At 32.1% G+C, this 26,149-nt stretch overlaps 1 protein-coding gene across 1 annotated transcript in view; it reads right to left on the bottom strand.

The window, feature by feature from the left end:
- Window positions 1-3,036: 3,036 nt before the first annotated feature.
- LOC137932814 (proton-coupled amino acid transporter-like protein pathetic) overlaps window positions 3,037-26,149 on the bottom strand; it is a 45,772-nt gene continuing 22,659 nt past the window's right edge. The window contains exons 2-9 of the mRNA XM_068776492.1: window positions 22,213-22,264; window positions 20,722-20,807; window positions 18,528-18,602; window positions 10,273-10,423; window positions 8,627-8,748; window positions 7,410-7,494; window positions 6,543-7,009; window positions 3,037-5,670 (exon numbers count right to left, since the gene is read on the bottom strand). Of these exons, the coding sequence (XP_068632593.1) occupies window positions 5,259-5,670; window positions 6,543-7,009; window positions 7,410-7,494; window positions 8,627-8,748; window positions 10,273-10,423; window positions 18,528-18,602; window positions 20,722-20,807; window positions 22,213-22,221 (1,407 nt within the window). The 5' untranslated portion in view covers window positions 22,222-22,264 and the 3' untranslated portion in view covers window positions 3,037-5,258. The remainder of the gene's footprint in view (window positions 5,671-6,542; window positions 7,010-7,409; window positions 7,495-8,626; window positions 8,749-10,272; window positions 10,424-18,527; window positions 18,603-20,721; window positions 20,808-22,212; window positions 22,265-26,149) is intronic.

Genomic DNA, 26,149 nt, shown 5'->3' with positions numbered 1-26,149 from the left:
AATATTTAATAGCTACGTGTTTCAGTAGGTGATTTAAATAATTTCATGGATTCACTGAAAACTATATGAAACATTTTTTTTTTAATTAAAAAGTAATACTTATTTTGATATCATGCCGCCAGATAGGCAGATAGCGAAATAAAAAAAAAAACGTATTTCTCATCTGTTCAATTAGATCTGTTCAATTTAGACTGTTTCAAAATTCGAACTGTGATGAACGAATCTCTATAAAAAAACATTTTATTACTGTCATTGATAGATGTCTCTACTTGTGTCGCAATTTAGTTCTAAAATCTATTTCGAATCAAGTATATTGCAGTCAAAGACCTATTCACACGTGAAACAGATTATAAAGAAAGCTAAACTATATTTCACGGTTTAATTTCTATCTTTAGCAGTAATAATTTATATAACGAAGGTAACGTCGTGAAACCTATTTGATTATAAATACCGCATGAAGAAAATCATGTGAAAGGTTCTAATAGAATTAGATATAATACTATACTCAAATAACTCTCTCTGTAATAGCATGATTGTTTAGAGAAAGAGAACTCGACTTGATTAACTCAAGCGATCACTTTCATATAAAATTCTAGTACCTGTTAACTGTAATGATTATTTATTACAAATCGTGGTGGTGGTATTTAGGGGGGCTATAGTAGAAATTAGGTGCGTGATTGTATAGATAACAAAGGGTGTAAATCATAAAAAAAAACGTTACAGGTTTAAGTGGAGTTGCAACGATTATTTTTATATATAGGCCCACCTTGAAATGAGGAATTAGAAACTTAGTCATTTGCTAGAATTGTTAAGCTTAAATGACATTTTATCTTAGCTGATTTTCTAATGAGACTTGAATTTGTGAATTGTGTAGAATATGTAACAGTTTGTCATATAAATAGTAGGTAATCAAAGATAATTGTGTACTTGTAAAACATATATATATATACATGTAAGAATGACTGTTTATACTAATAGATGTGTGTGGCTTAGATTGTTGCATGTAGTACTGATACAGAGAATCCTTGTGAAGTATTAGCTTAGATGAGAGATATTATTTAAACAATTCAATCACTGTCTTCGGCTAAAAGTACAATAAGCGGTTGATATGTTCAGTAATATACTTTTTGCTCAAGCGGAAATGGAGTGAAATTATAATTCGAGTGGGCAGAAAGTTAATTCAGCTTCCACAGACAATACATTTACTCTATTTTAATGATATTAAAGCAATTTAATACTGATGTTATGCGATACCGCAATGTTGAAGTTGTTAAACATTTTTTCAAAATAGATGACAGTAGCTTCGATGAGCCTTATAGAATATTTTGATAGATTAGACATTTTAAACTTTTGGATGCCACGTTTTTCAAGATGTTATATAATAGCCAAAAATTACGACCTTGTTGATTGACTTGTTGAAGTTTTGAAACGTCCTCACGCTTGCTATGACTTCGTAAAACTCCAAGACTTCTCTCAGTGTAAGATACTGTTATACTGATAAGGGTTTAAACATTGTTAGCAATATTTTTACGGCTACAATAGCGTTGGCCAGCTGAATTTGCAGGCTTTGGTAGATTTTCCGATAAGTGTTCAGTCTTCAAGACAGTTTTCACAACGACGGCGCAGCAATAATATTGTTTTAATTACCTGGAAGGTGTTCGTAGTTTAAGTAACTCGAGTCAGCCTAATTAAAATCGCTTAGTCCATCGAAACCTCATAAAATATTTCTAAAAGTAGCAATGTATGACCTGTTTAAAACATTCAGAACTTTAAAACTTCATCATCCACATTCTATGCCCTCGGTTACTTTTGTTAGTTTTAGTTTTACGGATCACCTTATTTCTTATTCGATCTTGTAGAGAAACTCCAACCGTATCCCTTTTCTTTATCTTAAATATATTAATATACTGTATCGAAATTTGTAATATAATTTTATTTAAAAAAATATTTATTGCATATTAATTTGGTCATGATAAAAATATATATTTCTTTTGGAAATATTTTCTGGTGTTTGATGGACTGGACGTTTAAAACGTAACACGTTACTAGTGTAAACAGTGAGAGTTGCAATAATTGAAGTAAAATTTGTATTTACTCGTGTAAATAGATATAAGACCTTACCTTTCGTGGCGTTACCAAATGTAACCTGTCAAGGTTTAGATAGACTTTGATGTTAACCATTCTTTGAAGATTAGTGAAATTTTAGAATTTAATCTAATGTGAAAAGTAAATTCATTCCTCTCTGTTATTACGAAGGCCTAAGGTCTATCGCCCACACATACAATATAGAATAATAAAAAATGTTAATTTATTTATATATAAACAAATATAGTATTAGCGGGAGTAGAAGTTGGTACTGACTGTTGTAATTTGAAAGGTTTATCACCCAGAGTTTTAGTTTAATTTAATTGTAATAAATATTAGCACTTTTATTTGTAATAATGTACAAAGTAAAATGTGTAATTATTTGTAAAATAAATAAAAAGGAAAATGGTGGTTAAGAGTTACACGCCTGAGCCGTTGCCCGGTTATGTGCGTAGCATAAAAGGGTTGAAAAGGTTGCACGAATATTTTGTAAATTATTTGCATTTTGTTAATTTAAGTTGCACTTGATAAAAGATAATGTTTTGGTCATTTAATATGCGTAGTGGCACTACACAATGTTGGTATTTTATATAAAAAAAAACATTTCCGTTCTAAACCCCCTTAAATGATACGTCCAAATTGGTTTTATAGTCTGTGCCATTTTTAATTAAGTACATTGCGTATTTTATAAAGATCTATATTTTTTAATTTTTTTTTCTCTAAAATTTAGAATGTCCGATATGTATGGCCTAGATAATGCAACAAATTTATTTTTTTTATTTATCTAGATATAGATACAATAAGAAGTAATGAAAATGATTTATTTAATTTAATTTTAGTTAGTCAACTGATTAAGAGGATAGGCGTGATTGTTTCGCCGAAAAAATAATTGAATGATTTTTATAATTATTATTTGAAAGAAATTGTATTATTCAAATAAAACAAATTGCAGAACCTGTATAGTGTTTATTTTTAATACATTAATAAAAATTCTTTATATTAACTAAATTAATTACATGCTCATGATTAAATAAAACAGAATGATCTGGTACCGCCAGGGCCGTATTTACAAAAAAATAAAAACTTTATTCTTTTCCCTAAGTAAAAGAGATTTTATTTTTTTATAACACAGTAGATATATCTGTCTATTAAATTCAGCTCTAAATACTGCCCTGATAACTAAAAATAATTTAGATAATAGGAACTATCTTGGTTTAGATATAATACTTAAATTGTTTAAATTACACAGGCATGACTTTAATGTATGATGGAAGAAACATATTAAGGCACTGTCTGTTTGGTTCCCCATTATCAAGAGGCATTTCTTTATAAAATTTCGTCAAAATATTTATAATTACAATTTGATTATATGCATGTATAGAAAAAACAGAATTTTCACATATATAAATGTATATAAAACTGTAAAAACAAATCTCAAGGTAGCTCTTTTAAGGCCTCAATTGATATATCATTGTATTTGTACAATCTAATGTTTAAATTCAGTATTTATGTATGGCTAAATGCTATCTTATATGATTCTGTTGATCGGTGAATAAAATCTTATAATAAAATACATTTAAAACACTACACATAGCATAATTAAAATATTAAATGCGAGTACACGTACTCTATATAAAAATCCCCAGGTTTTATTTAATCATATTTTATCAGAAATTTGTTCACGAATTGCACACATATATGAATAATAAAAAACATTCATCTACCTCAAAGTTTAGTACTTCAACACACTCATACCTGTTATTGTGCGGTTGTGGTTCCGCAAAAAAATAACGATAAAAAATTGTAAAAAAAATTAATGACTTTTTTGTGCGGTGTATAGGGAACATATAAATAGTCTAATGTAGAAAATAATTTGATAATTTTTGAAATAACTAAGAATTGATGAAATATATAAACATTATATTTTTGTAATATGACAGACAATATGCGAACTTTATCATGGTAAATAGAAAATAGAAATATAATTAAAAATAGCTTTCGTTACTTGAAGATTTTACCTCTCAATCGTTCAGTTGACTTGTATGTTTCTATAGGCAGGTATACAAGATACTACCTACTGCCTTTATTTATATCTTCAAATATATTAATAAATATATATATTAATAAATAATATCATATTGGTTAGGTTGAAACTTTTATACACCGCACAAAAACGGTGTCCAAAATGTCAGGATGTTTTTTTCATAGATTTCTATCTATATCTATATATATATATATTTATTTTGTATATTTTTTATGGAGAATTAGACCATAGTCTTGGGTGATTATTTCGAATTAAAATTGGAACTCGATCATGTTAGGTTAGATTCATGACACCGGAATTCGAATTGTGCGTTATGGTAATTTTTTTATGTAATAATTTTTTTTATTTCTATATCCCCCATAAAAACATATTAGTAAATTATAAATAAAATAATTTTAAAGTAATACTGGTATTTTAAAAGATATTACGGCTCTCTGCTTTGAACATTTGATAAAACGCATCCGTACAAGATAAAAACGTAAAGAGCTATTGGTCTGTTTGGATGTATTCGAAATAGGCGAACAAATTAAGTCTTTTGAACTATAAAAATATTTATTTACCTTTAATCAAACGTCTTTTGAATTTATAATAATAATTCGTGAATTTCTAATTCCAAATAGGCAATCAATTATAGAAATATTTGTTACGTAATAAAAGATCACCTCCAAGATGTACTCGTCCGCGTATTTCAATTGATATAATATAATTACAGGTTTTTTAGTGAATATGATTTAAAATTTAGAATAATAATTTAATAAATATTAGTGATTTACACTTTTACTTTCACACAAAACTTTCTCCACAGTCTAATTGGGAATGCAATCGAAATTTAATATGATTTTAGTATAAACACCTAGACGGATTTAAAAATTGTACAATCGCCATACAACCTTATAAGGCTGGGGCATAAAATACAAATTGCAAATATAGAATGTATTTAACTTACATATATACTTCGCGAGAAACAACGACTTTGGGCGCCGCCGTTATTTGGTATATATTGGGCTTTCAAAAAACTCAAAATAATATTTAAAAATGAAACTATAGTAAGCCTTACAATCTATCTAATTATCACACGTAAGGTTTCTAATCCAGATCGGTATTTCGCTCTGAATTAGTTGCGTTGTATTTACTTACGGTATACATCTATTATGCTTATGACAGCGTCTTTGGTTCCGAATACGAGCGCGAAGAGACCAAAGAGCAGAACCAGGATGTTCTTCCATACGAGATAATTGTAGGGACCGTAGCCAATTTCAGAGAAGGTGATCATTTCGATGAAGGCCGGTGCGATGAGTCCGAGTAGAGAGAAGCAGAAGGCGCCGATGACACCCATGAACGGAGCGATGGTGGGGACAGCGATGGCGAGCATCACGCAGGCGGTCACCATGATGGTGCGCATCATGTAGTCGGCAAGATCCGGGCGCTTCGTGAACTTGTCCTTGATGCAGTTCCACATGATGTCCACGCAGACGAAGAACTGCAGCCCGAAAGTGCAGTACACGGCGATAGCAATAGCGATTTGGACGATCTGAGCTTGGCTGCAAAATTAAACATTTTTGTCTTTAATATTAATTTTTCATTTATGACTTCTTTTCTGTAGATGGACGCCCACTGCAAGGTACAGGCCCCTTTCAATGGTATTCTGCTGCCCGCATGCAGCGATTTCCCGCGACCCTTACCCCCTGGCCTACACGACTTTCGCTTTCGAGACCCATAGTTAACAAGCAAACCTGTACTGTACCTGAACCAGCGCAAAATTTGTATTTTGCAAGTCACATATGTCCAACGAAAGTAATTGTTAAATATTAGTGTTTAGATACAAACAGTAATGTAAGGTGTCGCAATGCAATTTTATTCAATTGATCATTTAACAAAAATAATTTATTATTAATAAGTAGATACTGAACTAAGCGATTTATTAATGAATACTTAGTTAATTAAACCTTTGGCCTATGAACACGAGTCAGACACTATGACACCAATTATTCACCACGAGTCAGACACGTGTTTAAGCCAAAGGGTTAATATGTCGTCGATTCAGCTAGTGCGGGGCCTATCCACTTATGACTACATATATTTAATAGTGTATGCGGTAAAAATAAAGAACGTAATAGTAATAACTTCTTTTCGATAGAATGATGTACTTAATATTTTATTACAGAAAAACGGCATTCTTTAATTAGAAACCTAACATAGAACTATATTAAATTAACATACATATATGGTTCGAGATGCCGGTTTAAATTATTATTATCATCTTGTGTAATTTTTTTACCCAAATTATTTTACAAGGTGACGAGCGACTTTCTATGTCCTTAATTATGTCAGTCCTAATAGTTAGAAAAAAATATTAGAAGGACCTTTAGATCTTTTGTTTAACAATAATGAACACTGTTAGATAAGTACTTACATATGATCTTGATCCAGGTTGTGGTTAATAGAGTCTTGAACGGCGTCGCCATAACGCAGATATCCGAGGAATCCGAGGAGAATGTACACTAGGGTAACCCCAGACATGCCTTTGTTTAATACACCGCAGAACCCAAGCATGGAACGAGGTGTCTTCATCGCGTTCTCAAGAGGCATCACCACTCCGATGGCTTCCATTGCGAATATGGTCAAGGAGAAGAACTCCGGCCATTCAACTGGAGGTTTCACCGCTGATACTTTATTGAAATCCCATTCACCAGTGCCGACCAGGTAGTAGAAGGTAATGCCAAGTCCAACGCCCATGAATAAATTGGCGATCATAGAAACGGGAGCTAAATATTTGAGATTTCTTATCCAAGCCATGAAGATGAGCGGTAGGAGAAGTGCGAGGATAAATAATCTGATGCCAAGGACCTCCTTTTGTTCAGGGAAGTAGTGGAGCACGACCTGAAATCAACAATTTTAATTATTACCCATTTATTAGAAACTAATAGATTTCCAAATTTCTAGAGTTTAAAGATGGTCAATATCTAGTTAGGATCGAAGATATTGTTCAGTTCCTATTGTTGTTAGTAGAGGTAATATTGTAAATGATCTCATAAAAGATAGCAAAACTGGGAAATGATTTGTTCATATATAAGCAATTTCCATATTAACTATGTTCCGATGATTTTATTTCGCTTATTCTTGGGTCTGAGGTGTTCATCATACTAACATATGGTATACTCTTTTTGACGTGAATAAGATATATAATCCGTCCCGTGTATAAAAAAAATTGAATTTAGAACGGGCAAATTTATGAAAGTATGTACAGAGTTATGTAGAAATAAAAGGCAATAAAACTTACCTGTGATATATTGGTTGCAGCGAGCACAGTGTAGACGGAGCAAGTGCCGAAATAAGTCGCGAATAAACTGACGAGGATAAATATTCTGTAAAGTTAAAAAAAAACGCGTGTTTAATTCAAGCAATTGACCATTAGTATATGTAAATGTAAATTCAATACTTGAAGGAAAACTTCGAAAATCATATTGGTATTTGCTTACAGGGAAAATATATCAATGATATTAATATTACAATTATTAAAAGAAGTACATTAAACTGACTTTACTGTAAACGGTAGGGGAATGAAGAATTATTATTTCATAGGAAGTTTTCCATTCGAGTTCATTTATTTCCAAAACCATATACCAGCATGGATTTCATCAAACTGAAATATCACTGGGTAGGTTGTAGTGCACAGAACCGATGACCCCTGGACCTTTAAGACTCTGGAATAAATACCATAGATCGGTAGGCGCAACGCTGGTTTTTCTCCCACGTGGTGAAAAGATGACCTTGTTAAGGCCGCACGCGGGTTTGGTGGACAATGTGACAATTAAAAGAAGTCTGGAATATGAGGAGTAGCTAGTGCCGTTCATCAAGCGACAGCTAAGGCTGGACACGCTTGGCGAATGGAATAGGTGGAAGGTGCGACGGCTTCGACAACGAGGAAGTTCTTCCGGGACGCCGAGACAGCCTAACGTGAACTGCGCACAGTGAAGCTCTGAACGTGTCTCGCCCAAATGTTCACAGGGCACGGAGGATTCTTAAAGTACCTTTATAGATTTAAACCCAAAGGGAGTCCAACGTGCATATGTGACCCACCGTGGACCAGACCGTGGTGCACGATATTACTTACTCTCCCGTGTATGGAAGGCATAGGGTGGCTTGCGAAGTGGAAATGGGAAGGTGCATTGCGTGTAACAGCAAGTGTGGTGAGAAATGGGGCGATGCGTAAATGAAATGTGGGTGAATGTCGTATGTTGAATGAACGCTAAATGATAGAAATTGTGAAAGATGAGAGAGGGAAGGTGAAAGTAGGAAGATGTATATCCTTATTCCGAAAATAAGATGGGCAAAGAGTGTTTAAAAAAACCTTGTTAAGTCCATCGGAAACTGATGGATACAGGCCACTTTCAACCAGTTTTATTTATGGAGAAGGCCATGATAGCCGTGGATGTCTTACGACTGAATGATGGCGATCATCAAGCAATAACTTAAACATAAGGTTAAGATACTAACCTGAAAGAGTTGGCCCATGGACGTGCCCATTGCGGTCCGTTATTAAGCGCCGACTCAGCTACCTCCGGAAAACTCATTTTAGTTTTCTTGGTCTTCTTATACAGCACATGAGCGCATTTTACCTGTGAAAGAATTTTAATTGTCATTATTTCTTTAATTACTGGATTAGTTTTTGAAAGATGAAGGAAGAGTTTAAAACATTTGTACGTGTTATCTAATCGTTGCAGCATTTGATTACAATTGCTAATATGTAACTTATCGCTATGTAGAATAATGTTAGATGACGAATTTTCTCTTGCGTTTAATTAGAAACATTGAATATTCACGGTAACTATAGATAACGATATTCTTAACAAGTTTCATCATTCGCCGGCGTTAAAAAGTAAAGAAAATAAATTTTTCTTTTTTTTTAAATTAAAAGTCAAGTTTACAACTATCAGTTGAATAAATACCTACTTTTGGTTAATTGAGTGACAATAATGTTTATCTAATTAGAATTATTGAACACACGATCCTCTAAATAACGTTTGCAGAAAAATTGCAACTAATTGTTTTTGAACCTGATTGTACGATCTAGCATGGTTAAAATTTGTATTCTTATCGCCATAAATTATGTATTTTACATTTTTAAGGAACATTAATATAATTTATGAATATTTGAAGGGAAAATTAGATGAAAGTTATCTAACATTGTTTTTTAAATACTTATATCAGTCTACCTAGCCTAAGTATACATAAAGTAAGAATATTATTGGTTTATTACTAGAGTATCTTTAAAACTAAAAAGATATATATGTACATGTAATTTCCATCCTCAAGTTTATAGACCCGAGATTTGGTATTAATATTTCTTTCGCCGTGTAAAGTTTATCTAAGGAGTTTACGAAATTTCTCAAGTGAAAGGTGTCGAGGGTGCATTCATGAAGTTTGCGATGCGGACGGAGGATGGACAGCTGGCTTGATATATATATATATATATATATATATATATATATATATATATATATATATGTGTGTGTGTGTATGTGTGTGGTTATCCATATAGAATTATTTACCGTGACCACTTCTGTACGTCATGAGAAGAGAGAGAAGAGAGGTGGTTGGTGTACCTCCCTATAGTGGGACCGACGATATAGTTAAGATTTGGGAATTTTATGAAGTCACTGGATGGGGGCACCGATCATCGAGGCGATCTTTTTGATAGACCTATGCCTTGCAGTTAACTCCTAGATAAAAAGAGTCTCACATTTTAAAGCTACGAGGGATCCAAGCGCTCTTTGATCTGAGAAGCGTCCACAATAAACTTATACTGGTTTTTTTGGTGATTTACAATATCTATAACTCTTAAATAAGTTTAATTTGTTCATACACGAGTTATATTGTAGTTTATTATTGCTATTACTTAAAATTCCACAACTAACTCAGACAGGTTATATTTTGACAATTTTTACAATATCCTTATAATTTAAATAATAAACAATGAGTTCGCTTTGCCATACATAATATGCACAACATATTTAATCATTGTAAAAGCTCTCATCATGAATAACTTTTATACACAATTCGCTTAAATTGCTTATAAATTAGATATATAAAATTACTTCGCTAATACAATCGCATGCGAGTTTACTATTAAGGTTACTTACCAGGACATATGCGCAGTGAGTGCACACCACAGCGACGAGAATAGTGAAGAAGATACCGGAGACAAGACCAGCGCTCTTGAAAGCCTTCGGCATCGCCAGGATTCCTGTGCCGAGTGACGCCTTCAGCAGATGAGTCAGCGTGTCCATATTCCTGAAATTTATGAACTGGTTTAGCACACAATTAGTGTCATTTATTCAGCTAAAACGTTTAGTCCTTTTATGTAACATTATTTTTTTTTTATCATTTTAGCTGAAGGGCGTTCACTATTCGATATACGGGATATCTATGTATTTCTACTAGCGATTTACTGGAAATGACCTGAAGAGGGTTAATCAGAACGCATTTATTCATCCGTGGTCTTCACTTCAGAATCTTAAGGTTTTGTGTTGTCGAGGTTTGACATTCGCACAGCTTCATGTTAACCAATTCATGTATGAACTAAAATAACATAAGGGAGGAATGGTAGGGTATATTTTTATGCACTGTTCACAATATTATTCGTATTAAACACTTTTATCATGGGACCAACTGTACGACATCCACTGTACGATATAGGCTTCCTCTATAGATCAAAGACCGATAAGTCACCTGTCCATCTCGTGGGTTGCATCCTTCGCTGCGTTTGTCAGTACGTGGATTAACTCTAAACCCTTTAAGCTCCAGGAGCCATCAGTTCAACGCGCTATGTGGACTGCCCACTGTGCCAAATCATATTGCCAATCAGCTGGGCTATATCGGTTACTTTCATTCTTTCCAATTTCTAATTCGTAGAATTTTTTTTTATTTTCGTAGAAATATATATCCCCACCGTGATTTTGCCAATTAGGCCTTATTTTAAAACTTATTAAATATCTGTAATTAAATATAATTTATCGAATTTAATTTTTGTTATTTCGACCGATAAGTTCAAGAAACACAGACACATGGACAACATAATTTTGTATGTCTCTACGTATATATATGTTTATAAAAAAATCCTAAACTTTTTATGTTACGATACTCTAAATGAGAGCTTGTTTTTTCTGTGTATAACACCATACGTGGACAATATATAAAAGCATGATATCTATATCGCTCCATATATTTAATATTATAAATCCGGAAAGTAATTTCGTTTCTGTAGACAAATTTTAGAGAAAAACTGATGGATTTATACCGCTCCGGCATTAAAAATTTGTTGGTAAAAGGTTGTTGATAACGAAGGTGAATATATTGTTGATTAGAAGTAAAAACTGGTTAGAAATGTTGTCGTGTTAATTTAACTTAAGAAAGCGATATTACTTTTCTGTCCCGCTGATATAAAGTATTAACATACGATACTACCTATTTGAATAACAAAGTATTAATTTATTTTTGCATGTCTATATTTTTTTAAAATTTACAGGCGAAGCATTTGACCTGTGTCGCCTCATGTTAAGCGACGACGATGTCTATGATGGTAGATGCTTGCCTAGAAGTCATGCGTACACAATATTTATATTATTTATAAATACTGTGTACGTATGAAAATATTTACAATAATATAAAACGACACGAGATTATACGTAACGGAAAGACATCAGTTATTATTGATAACAGAACTAAGGGTTATCTGTATTAGTAATAAAACATTTTGTTTGGTTCTACTTTCAATCGGTTTAGTTTTACGTATTAGAACAAGTGAAGTAACATCAGTTTTAAAATAAAACTATTGAAATAAAACTTTCATTTATACGTGTTCCTAAATTAAATTGTTGTCAATGTATTTAGTTCACATGATTATGTAATTAAAACACAAGAATATACTCATGGTGTCTTGTCAAATTTTAATGTAAAATTTATCACTCAGTAGCAATTTAATGAAAATAAATAAGCTTAATTACGATATTATCTAATGATATAATTTATTTTCTATTACGTACTATGTTGTGTTCATATTTTCATTGTAATACTTTTAGAAATCATTTTTTTATTACTAATACTTCTTTGTTTTTTTTTTCGATTGGCGTCATATATTTGACAGCTAAGAACAGATGTTTTAATTTAATCTGTGGTTTGTATGAAATAAAGAAAATCTTTGTATTCGCTATTTACGTTGCAACTTTTACATTTTTTTTTAATTTTGCAGAAATCTACGTCGTGTTTTTACTAAAATATTAAAAAAAAATTATTCGATTAGGTCGAGACATTTTTGAGTATTACACTTACGCAACATGCTAGGCAATTATTTTTTGCTAAGACATAACTTACACAACTTCGTCTTGTATTGTATTCGCCTGTTCATATACTAGCTGTTGTAGAATTTAACAAAATAAATTCTGTAATTTTTTTTTCATCTACGAATTGTTCTTAAACAACCTAAGTTTTATTATATACACATTATTATATCAGCTACATGCCAGTATAAGTTTCGTCAAAATTGGTCCAAACATTTTAGAGATCAGCCGGAACAAACAGACAGACAAACCGATGTTATTGTCTTATATGTACAATATTCATATGTATGTAGTAAAAAGTTAGTTATTTTAATATTACAAACAGACACTCTGATTTTATTTACTTTTATAAATTACTCAAAAAGTCGTATTTAAACGCAAAAGTAATAATATTTTTAGACAACGTACACCGGTTAAGATCACTTTTAAGAGGTCCCATAATACATAAAAGTGGATTATCTAGACAATAAACTATTTCAAAAGTTGACCTTTGTGTCTCCCGGTCTACTTGGGTCACAAAGTCATACAATGTCAGGCTAAAAAAAATTTTTGGCCAAAATGATATTTATTATATATGTTTTTGTAAATAAAAAAAAGAAAATTTAACGGAATCTTATCTAGGTACAGCTACCACGCTCGCTTCTACCCGCACCGCCTTTTATGGGTTTAATTTCATGGAGTACATTTTTAGTAATTTTTGACTTGCTAAATATTATTCTATACAAGCTATATTCTAAAAATTTGCATTTTTAAATGAACGCTCCCTAAACTACTCTTGCGGATGTTATTTCGTAAAATGCTTTCTAACTTACTCACCGAAAGAACGATTCCTACCAAATTTTCCGTCGCTAAACCGTATGGCTCCAAATTGGTCACTAATTTTCGCTATTTTTTTATTATAATAGAACGGGTAATCAAGCTCTTAGATAGTTGGAGCGATTAAAAAAAACTCGTAATGTTTCGAGGGCAGTAATTGATTACTTATGTTAAATATATGCAAAAATGTATGCTAAAATATATAAATAACATGACAACATATGAATAAAAGTACAAGGTATGTAAATTGTTATAAAAATTAAAAATAAAAAACGATTCCACTTCTATTGATAATTCTAGAAAATTTGTTCAACAAGGTTAGTTAACATTGATCGGTGTTCGAATTTCAAATTTTTTTTTATTTTTAATATAATGACACAAATTTGGAAATGGAACTCAGGTATTTTCATCGAGAGCCATAAATATATTTCATACAGCCGCATGAAACTTACGAGCCGCAGGTTGGTCACCCCTGCAATAGACTATTCTGTCTTATTTACTACAGTTTACCTACATTAGTGTATAACGTATTGGTAAATATAAATTTGGCCTACTTTTCTGAAATGTGTTACGTGTCATTATTGTCTACATTTCAAGTACTTTATTTGCGTTTATATAATTTTCTTCCTTTTGACTTTTGATATTTTGGTAGAAATCTTAATGAATTCGAAAGATTATATTACGGGGTCCGGTGACCCTTGGGTGACCTGTTAGATTTCAAGTGACCCACTTAAATTTCATAATTAACTTTGAACCAAGCGTCTCATAAACATACACGTTTTGGTTATTCTTGAATCCAGGCCAAATATAGTTGTCGGCACATGTAGTTTTAGCTGCGTGACGTCTACTGCTGGATATATGTATCTTACTCTTCATTTTGGAAGCGGCTTGAATCTCTTCCGACGACCTTAACAAGGTCATCTGTCTACCTCGTCGGTCGTTCTGAGCTGCCCTACCCGGTCCGTAGTCTCCCATCCAGAACCTTAATACCGCATAGGTCATTTGTTTTTGGCTATAGCCTGCCTAATGTCACTTCTCCTTTGTCTCCGGATTTTATTCCTGATTCAATCTCGTAGAGAAATCGCGAGCGTAAACCAACTCCATAGCCCGTTGGAGCAGTTATGAGCTTGACAGTGAACTTCAAAGTGGGATAACATATATTATATACTAAACATGTATATGTGTTTGCTAACATATAATCTTGAATTCGAAGTAGATTAATGAGGTTGTCATTTTACTTGAACTTGATTTCAATGTATGAGGAAATCAAGAGAGATATAATATTGTGGTTTCAAACACTATGAGGATAAATATACTTTAAATATAATACGATATACATAGGACATATTATATAACGCAAAGCAAAAGACTTGATGCTTATATGTAAAAATATTTCATAGTAAGAACTAAAAAGCAAAGCGCAATTATTTTTACAGCATTGCAACGGACATATAAATAAAATCATTCGCCTTGCAACTTACAAGCCTTTTATCTATTAATATTACAAGTATACATTGTCATAAATTAATATATATAGGTGCTGTTGATTTATAATTTAAACTTTTATTATTACAATTTTAAAATACTTAATGTTATCTGTTATATCTACACAATTTACAAACGGCGAAGAAAAATACATAAACTCAAGTTTGAATACGATGAGATATACAAAATTGTTACGCATTAGATCGGCTCGGCTTGTTGTATTTGGGAGGTGTTTAAATATCATAAGACATACAGGATGTTCTATTCAACTTCAATATTGAAATCAGATAAAAATTGGCTGACCAGTGTAAGCCGTAGAGGACTGGGCTTTGTGATCGTAGGTCTCGGGTTCAATTCTCGGGATACAGTCTTACATAATTCACAATTTTTGCATTAATTACAAAGAATTGGCGCTTACAAATAAACATCCAAAGGATGCGCAGCAGCGTCTTCAGCACACCATAATATTACACTAGAATTTCCAACCTGTCTGCCAAGCGTGGTGGTTATATTATATCCCCCTATGGGCGTCTATGGGTTCGACCAACAACTTGGTTAAACTTTAAAAATTTTAATCATTTTTTTATAAAGGCTGATATTCTTTGTGTCATTGTGTATAAACATTCAGTTGTTCAGTAGTTTTTGAAATTAACATACGAAAACTCATGTCGCATTTGTCTTATTAATAAGGCAACACTTGTCGTACAGACCACGATAAAAAAGTTTGTTTCTAGGATTTTTAATTTTAATTATATTTCGGCTCGTCGCTGATTTATGCGACAGCCTGTATATGTGTAAACAACATACATGTTCTGTGGTGCAACAGTGTAAACATATCAAAGTGCAAATAATACTGGCTGGCATAACAACACGTTCTATCGTATTTTCTCAAGGTGACAAGCGCAGATGTGCTTAGTAAATCGTATTTAAATTAATGTTTAGCGCACTATTATTACAATTTTATTAACGTCCACAGAGTTGCCATCAATAAATAGTAAAACGTTACTCTTTGGTATTAGAAGATTGTATTGGAATGAGATCTATAGACGAAAGAAGGTAACTGAATAAGTTCAGCGACTCGGCAAGCTTATGTGATGGTGGGCAGCCCACAAAGCGCGCAGAACCATGACCACTGGAACCTTAAGGTTCTATATTGGAGATCAACGACCGATAAGCGAAACGTAACACGTCCATTTATAAGATGATGGGAAAACCCTGGATGCAGGTTGCGTTCAACCGGTATTGCAAATCTATGGGGGAGGACTATCTCCACGCGTGGACGGCCTGCAGTTGCAATGATGACGATGATAACTCGCCAGACGGTGTCAGTAAGTAAAAGGGACAGAAGATTGTAAACAACTTATATAATAATTAAAATCAACGTACAAATGAACGCGTCTGCACCGTGCTAAGGATAAATGTAGACTGACATTTTTCTCGCATATGAACGCATCCTTACCTCGTTATCCCTAACGTCAAGCCAAGCTATAAGATCGCTTAGCAATATGATTAGTAGAGTGATTGAATTCAAAATTTCGATTTGAGCTGTAATTTGATCGGTTGTTGTATTAAAGAGAGACACGGTAGGTCAAATAAAAACCTTATTTTTAAAAGAGACTTATATTGACGTAACGTGTTTTTGTAAAAATATTTCATCACCTATATTGTTTTATGTGAAATATACTAATGAATATAGGCTTTTTTCATAGACTTTCAAGAAAGACCGGTTAAAAATTGCGTCCTGCTCCACAACCTTAACAAGTTGGTCTGCGACGAAAATCCAACGTGTTGCCGATTTGTGGTATCTCTTAGAACCTAAGACCTCAGCAGCTATATGTTTTATACGCTATGAACTGTCTTGTTTTGGTTGCTTTCTTTCGTCAACGTATTTCTGATTCGATCTAGTAGATAAATCCCGAGGAAAGACATCTCCATTGACTGTTTGTTGTGCAACTGCGAGCTTGGCTTAGAGTTTAAGACATTATTATTACGTATTATTACTGATAATAATATTTAAATTATATTATTAATGTTTTGTATAAATAATTACGTAACTTATTTGATATGAACTCGTGTATATTTATTAATGACATCTATTATGTTAAAAAGTGTTGTTTTAACATAATTTTTTTTAATATTATAGGTCATATTGGACCAGTGGTATGTCCATAAAACGACAACAGTTAACGTCCATCATAATTAATGCATCCGCGATGCAATAAACTGTAATGAATAATTCAAACAGTGTAACTGTCACGTGTGTAACTCGCCTTATATCGTTTATTCAATGGTATTCAAATTGCATTTAAGTAGATAATTCCTAAACTCTATTTGCCAGACATTTCCATAATTCTACACTACAACAAGGATTGTCAAGATGAAGTGGCATTGGTCTGGCCACGTAGCAACAGATGCCAGCTGAGGCCTTAAAATTCTCATGTCGAGACCACAATATAAATACTCGACATTGATAATGTCTTTAAAGAATATTTCTTTTTTATTATTATTAAAGGCCTTTTACGGCCTCTCATTCAACCGCAAACATCGGTGAACAGGTTCTTTATTTACATTATAATTTTTCAATTAATTTTAATTAATTTCCAGTCTAATCTTTCTCTTCAATGTCTTTTATTCTTTATTGTAATTTAATTTACAATATCTTTCATTCCTTTCATTACATCGGCTCACTTCTTTTGCTTTCCGTTCTGAGTTCTACAATTTTTATGTTTATTATTTTTATCATATGTTTAACAATTTATTAATTCTTAATTAATGTTTATTTTTTTACTATCTATCTATATTACGTAAGATACTAGATGCAGGTCGCTTTCAATTTGTTTTCTTGGACACCTATGAAAAAAGCCTATTTCTGGGATTGGACATCCTATAGCTGTCACGATGGCGATCATTCGCCGGACAGAACTTTTGTAAGTGAAAGAGACAGGATTGTACACACTAAAATACAATTAAAAGCCAAATCAACGAACTAACGCGACTGAACTGTTCTGAGGACAGATGTAAATTGACATTTTGCCCATATGTAAACACATTCTTACCTCGTTGTCACTTATGCGATGTTTATTTTTAACAATGGACGTCATACGGCTAAAAGCTCTAAGATAGCTTAGCAGGATAATTTATAGAGTGACTGAGCGTAAGAAATTTCCAATTTAGCTGTCATTAGATCTTATCCAAATCAATATACAAAAGAATGCACCTGCACCGAGCTGTGGACAGATGTAGACTAATTTGTTGCATACATGTAAACAAATCCTTACCTCATCATCACAAACCTTTGAGATAAGTTGCATATTTTTAAACATTAACATTTCCCAGCGAATACAGTATATCAATGTCGCACATTTAAACGTAAAGCACGTATGTGTGCGTAAACTATACAGATACACGGTGACACACATTCGCGAAGTTCAGAACTGTAGGTCAACAAGTAAACTTTAGTTTAGTTTTGCATGTAACCTACAATGCCAAGGTCTGAAATTCAACAAGCTATTTCATTCTTATGAATCGATTTACACCGTAAAGAGCATATATAACAAGGCCGATTATGAGAGGTTATATTAAAACTGTCATTTCATCGTATAATATAGGCAATTACATTATTAGGGTTGACACCTCTTTCAAAAATTTTTTTTAGTTATTTTAATAATGCGTGTATGTGTGTGTGAGAGAGAGAGAGAGAAAGTAAGAGATTTTTTAAGCAATAGAAAAGATTTTTTAATTGACAAAATTATACTTACGAAGTCGGATTCTCCAGGTTCCTTTCCTCAAATGGATCAAACTCCCCTGCCTCTTCATCTCTTGTTAGAGTAAATCTGTGAACATTCAAACTTTATTAATTAAAACCATCTATACAAGGTTATTGATCATTGTAAAAACTTTGAAGGGGTGAATGTATATCTCCTTCGCTGTAAATAAATAAATAATGTAGTAACGAAATAATAATATAGTAAGAAAATGCGTTTTTTAAAATTCCGATTGCTATATAATAATTAATTTTTGTTTATTATCCATCCCAGTAGACATTGTACTGCCAGAAGTTATTGGCTCGCCGCATTCCGACATCTATACTTCATAGGTTAATGCACTTAACTAAATGTAAACAAGATTTAAATGTCAAACTTATTTAAAACAATCTAAAATGCCAGTTATCACAATATTTAAATAAAATCAATGGAGAATGTGACAAAATTAAGTAGCGCAATAGTATAATAGAGATTTTAAGCTGGTAGCTGCTTCTACAGTTCGTCGAATAACCAAACGAATATTTCTTCGAATTTCGTTTAGTCTTTTTGTTAATAAATTTAAGTTTTTAAAACGTATTTATTTCTTTTAATTTGTGTTAAACCAGACCGTTATTTGAAAATGTGTGCTTTTGATTCAGTTTGTTGTTTTTAATCCATCTCTAAATTTATAGTTAGTATCTATCTCTCGCGAATATTTTTTAAAATAAAAATGTTTAGTATCCAAACATGTAAGATACCCTTAAATTTGAAATACAAAAAAAATGTTTACACTTTCGGTGTGCCGGACTTAAAATGAAGTTGACTAATTCGTAACAAAAAAAGGGAAATAGAAAATCAATAAGGCCGTATGTCGCATAGCGGGGAAACCCCTCAAAGATCCCTAGATAATTTACGCTACGACACATCGAAGGCTAGCGAAACCCGACTCACCTTGACATACTGATAAAAACTATAATTGGGTTTACAGATAAGTTAGTAGTTTGTTTATTTAAAATATAAATTTCTAACTTCACAGATTTAACTATTTTGTAAGATATTCTATAACAGGGGTGGCCAAGCTCTTTAATATTACGACCCACTTTTCAATATTTGAAATTTTTGCGAGCCGCAATTGAATACATTGTTTTTCTTACAAAAAAACATTTTTATTTAAAACAAAGTACAAAATTTATGTATATTGAAGTTAGATATAATTGCACTTGTATATGACAACAGCCCTAATAATATTTAAGATGACGGTTAATTAATTATGATAGGTGTTTGGATTTTGCAAATTTTATGTTGGAGTAATAATAATAATTATTCACACCAGTAATTTGTTTCGATTTCTCAGTATTTGATAAAGGTTATATAATTTAAATATTATAATAATTCGGCAATCAATCAAAGCCCAAAATAAGGCTATCCCTGCTACAATATTCAGAAAAGAAATACTACAACATACTTTTTGATTAAAGAAGTACTGCTTTTATTTACAATGATTTAATTGGACAAGGGGTGTGGTCGAAGGGCGCCAATGAGTCATTATTAACGTCGTGTATACAGTATTGATAGGTTTGCTAGTAAATTATTAAATGAAACTTCTTTTATACAGAAAGAAGTATTTTTTTAATAGTTGACAAAGTTAACAAATCCTTCATGATATAAAAAACAAAATCCTTCATAGATCTTTTTTTTCCATGGATTTAAATCTACAATTAAAAGTATATTGGTAAACGAATCTTTTAGGTTGTTGGCTCATTTACGTGGTTAATATTAGATTATTAAATTTCACATAAAAATCTAGAAACTGTTAAGTTTCTAGATAGCTTTTAGTACATCAGTCTCCCGAGCCCGTGTTGGCTTACTATGTTACAAGAATCGACTATTCAAAAGTGAAAGTAAATGCGTAATTGAAATATATTAGAGGAACCGGAAAGTAATGTCGTTTCTATCGACATATTTTACAGAAAAATCGATTGATTTTTACTGCTCCATCTGCATTGAAAATTTGTATAGTATATGGCAAAAAGTTGTTGATAACGAAGGTTAATATATAGTTGAATTGAAATAAAAACTTGTTAAAAATGTAGCCACATGAATTTAACTTAAGAAAGCGACATTACTTTCCGGTCACCCTTAATATTTTGAATTCGAAAACAAGAATAAACTTAAATATAAAATGAAAATGTGTGTATGAATAACTTACTTCCTGACGATTTGTTCTCTATTCCTTTGATCTGCAGGAATGAACGTTTCAAGCTCCTGCGGAGATGAGGCACCGCCGTTTGATTCCTAAGAAACAATAAATAAAATTAAAAACACGAAACATGCCATTCGACAGATTTTTATTTCTATTTATAAGACTTTTAAGAAACGCGTTAGGGTTGTAACAATCCAAATATATTTACGGTTAAAAAAAAATATTTTTATTAATAATATAAAATGGAATTCGAATTGTTTTTTATATTCATAACCATCATTTCGGCTATACGATGTCCACTGAAATTATAACAAATTGAATAGAGTTTTATTTTGTATATTCTTACACAAAATATTCTTAATACAGTTGTTTGAACAATTTATACTCAAACTTTATTATATACTATTCTAGTAATAGTTTTTTTTTGTTTCTGTTAAAAAGAAAAATATTTTATTTAAAGAACTAGCAGTGGCAGGCCAAGTGGTAGAGGTTTGTGATTTCCGATCTTAGGTCGCGAGTTCGATTCCCGGAGAACAATCTTGATCTTTTTTGATCGCCACTGTTAATAAATAAGTTTCCAAAAGAAAAGCAGCAGTGTACTGCGTAATATAATATTACACTTCGATCACCAACTCGCCTGCCAAGACTGGCATGATTATGGTATATCTCCCTACAGATACCAATGTAGGCCTATGCCTTCTAGTGGTCAGATATGTGTATAAATGCGTCATAGGAGTGTATTGTAAAGTTACTAACTATATGAAAAGTATTAACATTCGACGTAGTTTTGTTTTGTTAAACTTTAATTGACTGCGCAGTAATTCTGACCACGGGGCGGTAAGTGCAGCGTAAGGCGTCTGACCATAAGGTGATTAGATGACCTTGTTGAGGTCACGGAAACCGATAAATGCAGGCAGCTTCCAACGCGTCCTATTCGAAATCTATGAATAGGCTTATGTCCAATTGTTAACGCTCTATGGTTGCTATTATGATTGTAACATTCTCAATAACACGAAATATGAAGTATAATTTTGTATATTCATTCGAGCCTCGTCCATATTTATACCAATGTATTAGGGGGACCGGAAAGTAAATTCGCTTTCTTAAGTTAAATTCACACGACTACATTTTTAACAAGTTTTTATTTCTAATCAACAGTATATTCACCTTCGTTATCAACGAACTTTTGCCAACATATGCTACACAAATTTTCAATACCGGAGCGTTAAAAATCAATCGGTTTTTCTGTAAAATATGTAGACAGAAACAAAATTACTTTCCGGTCCCCCTAATATTCCTGTGGAATTCCCATTTTTGATGCGCTGCTGAAGGTGATGTCATATATCTCTCACATGATGAAGCATCAAACTCTATTAAATTATTATGTATATAACCGTCACTACAAAAATAACTGCAATTTATTTTCTATTGTCACAGTAAATAAAAGTTTTTGGTATTTTTAAAAAAAAAAAATGTAGGTTTCTGTCATGTACTTACGTTAATCATTTTGTAATGACACTCGCTGTCGTCACCCGAAATAATTCACGATCTAAAAAAGAAAGAAATCTTTCGTTAACAATGCAACAAAAAATGTATCAATGTATTTGATAGAAACTAGTCATTTAAATGTATATCACAATCGAATAGATTATATAATAATTGTATCTGTAAGATCAAGGCCCGGAGATCCGGTTTTGTATTCTCGCACGACCGAATAGCTTTGGGTGTTTTCTTAACAGATTACTGCGTGTGCCGTATTTGCTATACCATTTACCGTTACACTACGAACTTGTCAAGGACACTTGTTATTGGTTTAGAACGTTTTCATTAAAAATTTAGACGTTATTCTTACTTTTTTTATGGCCCCCGCTATTGGGAGCTTCTCGTACCTTATCTTAGGGAAGGACAGGGTCCTTTATTATCTTTATTGATTTTTTCACGCTCTTTTTGTATTACCTTTCTATCTTTACACTTCTTTCATTCCACAATTTTCTGTCTCTCTCTTCCGTTATATTCGCAATACATCCATCACCAAATACTACATTCTATGTACATTTATTTACAATCTTTTTTAAATCTCAGTTTTATACAGCTCTATTATTATTTAGCATAAGTGATAGTTCTTCTGCAGATCTCATTTCTGATTCGGTAGCAAATTACTTAAAGCTATTGTTTAATTTATTTTAAATTCACAATTTAACTTTGTGTTCCTGTTCAATAAAATATTATCAGATATATACTGTTTCGTTAGAGCCACAGGATCACAAATTCATAAGTCGCTTAGCAGAGACACTAGGCATAAAGGTTTCCAATAGGGGACCTAGATCTAGGTCGTCTCTTAGTATGCGTTAAGCATTCCTACGACCCAACCAAGACTTATTAAGTTACTATTATCGAATTATCAAAAGAAATACTAAAGATAACGATCCATATAGATTTAGTAGGAAAGGCGGGGAAACTAGCAACGATTTTATCATTAATAGCGTATTCTACTTCATGGTATATGTTTAATTTGAATTACTTCCAGTGTGATTACATTATCATATGGATAAATTACTTCTTTACTTTGCTATCATCGAGTTATATTTGTTTAGTGTTCATATTTAGCAACAGCTGTTTAAAGGTAGAAAGTAATTTTGTATAATAGATGTCCCGACAGACTTTGTACTGACAGAAGTCCGCCCTTCGCATTCCAAATATAAATTTAATGTAACATATTTGAAACGGTATTCAAAATTATTTTAAAAAAAACAATGATAGACACGATGTAAGATAATAAAAATAAGTATAATTCCTAGTTTTTGTCTTTAAAAATTAAATAAATAATTTATGGTATATGTATGTACAGTAAAATTTCACAAATAATTTCACATCTGTCACTGGAGAGATTTAAAACCAATATTAAAAATATATTATTGAAAATGTATATTATTGTATCCAAATATAATATACTGATGTTAATGTGTGGAATTAAACGTTGATACTCACTCAAACAAGCTAATTTTCGCGGATTCTTTATAAATCTATAACAGCAATTGTCGAGTTTTTTGTTGGCTCTTATCAGCAGAATTGCCTTTACAACTGGTTGTAGATTCCTGTAAGGATGAGAATCCTATAATTTTATGTTGAATGACGATCTGAAAGTGCTTGTTTTGTATTCATAGATAAAAATTTAAATTTGTTCGTAACTGTCAGATGTGAAAGTAATTGAATACGCATTACAATTTAACTTTTTTATCTAATGTTAATTTGTAATTTATAAATTGTTAAAGCATAATTTACTTGCCTTTATATTTTTCGTAATTTATCGAGCAAACAATAATGGAGTTTCATTACTCTTTCACTTCACACAAGCAATGCGAATCGGTCAAGGAGACGTTTGCCAATTTAAGATAATCTCATAAGCTAAGACGTATTCGTCAAAGTTATTCATTTATTTTTAAAATTAAATGGCGCAGTGCAAGCGTACTCGAATCGGAGCATTGTTAGGGGTGAAATTGTATAAATTGTTTATAAAACAAACTGTTTAAGTGAATTACCCACTATAAATCTTTCCTAATTAGGGCATGGATTTAAATCTTCTTCGATAACTCTTTTTAACCCTCCCCCTCCCCACTAAGATAAGTAATACTAATAAACTGCACATAAAATAACTAGTCAATTAATAATAGGTAAAATAGAATAAGAAAAGTGTAGGAATGTATTAAGAAAACACAACTCAAAGAAAACTGTGATAAAAAAGAATATGTCAATAATAAAATAAAGAATAAAAAAAAAGTACCTAGCCACCTAAGAGTAATAAGATGATGGAAGGAAGGCGATGAAAGCAAGAAGGAATGAAAGAACAAAATGAAAGATATTGTGATGGAAATAAGGTAAGGATAAAAGAAATTGTGAAGAATGACAGTGAGTGAAAAATAAAGATGAAATATCTGAAAAACTTAATTGTAAACAAAGACCCTGATCCCAACTAATTAGGGGTACGAGAGGCCTCCAATAGCGGGGGCCATAAAAAAATGTGGATGCATCAGTGTCCTAATTATACTTTCCAAAAATGACTTCTTTTCAGCCGATGGACACCCACTGCAAGGCGTAAACCTCCCTCAAAGATCGTTACAACCGGCTCTGAAAACCCTACCCACGCCGCGTCTACTAAAATTGACTATCTACTACTATTTTAAAGTTAAGATAGTTATTTAAATTACTAAGCTAATCACGTCATCTTTTTTAAGTTAATATCGCGAAGCACAGGTTTTTTGCACATAAAGCACTGAAATTTCGTACCTTTTTCTTAAAAAAATCTTAAAGTAAGTCTCTATTAGGCGGACCGACAAAATATTAATGATTTCAGGAATACGCTGAATGCTGATAGAGCAAGACCGATTATCGTGGCTATCTTAGGGGAAAGCCTAAGTCCTGCAGTGAGAATCTATCGACTAATATGATGATGATCGTAAGTATTTCGTCGGAATTTTTTAATTAAAAAAATAATATTCCAGTTCAATCCAATCCGGTAAAAAACTGATGTAACGCCACAAGCAGAGGCGCTCCAAGAGGGTGTATCAGCTTAGAATGACAAGGCCCGCTATTTCAATTCGACGGATTCTCTAAATGCAAGCAAAAAGAAAACGTAAATAACCCTTATCCTATCCTGTTTAAGTACGTAATGCCGTAAATTTATACCCGTATCAGCGTAACATAACGTTAGTCGTAGATGTTATGGTTTAAAAGCGATTTAAACGCTTCGATACGTTTATCTTGTAGTTAAATTTGTTACTAGGGCATTTATGAAAACATATAGATTTTTTGTATTACAATGTAATCGTATAAATAAAATCACTCTGTATAAAAAGTTTATACATAAACTTAATTTAAATTGGTTAGCTTAGATAAGATAGTAATAACTGTGATTATAAGTCTTTAAAGCTGTCATAATATATACTTATAACGCAGCACATCTTTATATTGTACACAAGCTGTCACTTTTCCGCTGCCCGAAATTAATGAACTCCTTCCTAACTCCTTTTCTGGGAGGAAATTACATTAAACTCATTCTTACCTGATCTCTACTCCGCAAAAGGAATATGTCTATTAAATTTCAAGTATCCAACCTTTATGCTTCCAGAGATATCGCGATGAATCACTATATAGGTGGAAAATTTTTATTTATGTTTTAAAAATCATAAATTGTTTATAAAAATTAATTAAAATTTGTTCAATTAAGTTTTTATAGACCGAGAATTTTTATAGTCTTCGCTCTTTATACCATTTCGTATGACAAAATCAAATAATATGAACAAAGTACGATTTATTTTTAATAAAGTAAATAAATATTTGATAATTGATTAATTTCTTTAAAATGTTATTGCATATTAAAGTGATAATTATAGCCAACGATAGTCCAACCGCAAGTACTAAGACTTGTGAACGAAGG

The sequence above is a fragment of the Battus philenor genome, unplaced genomic scaffold (genome assembly GCF_028537555.1).
Source record: "Battus philenor isolate CCGP_79_NKW_IND1 unplaced genomic scaffold, ilBatPhil1.0.hap1 SCAF_1, whole genome shotgun sequence".
NCBI lineage: Eukaryota > Metazoa > Arthropoda > Insecta > Lepidoptera > Papilionidae > Battus > Battus philenor.
Note: the sequence above shows the minus strand (reverse complement) of the source record. Positions and strands in the feature narration are given on the sequence as shown.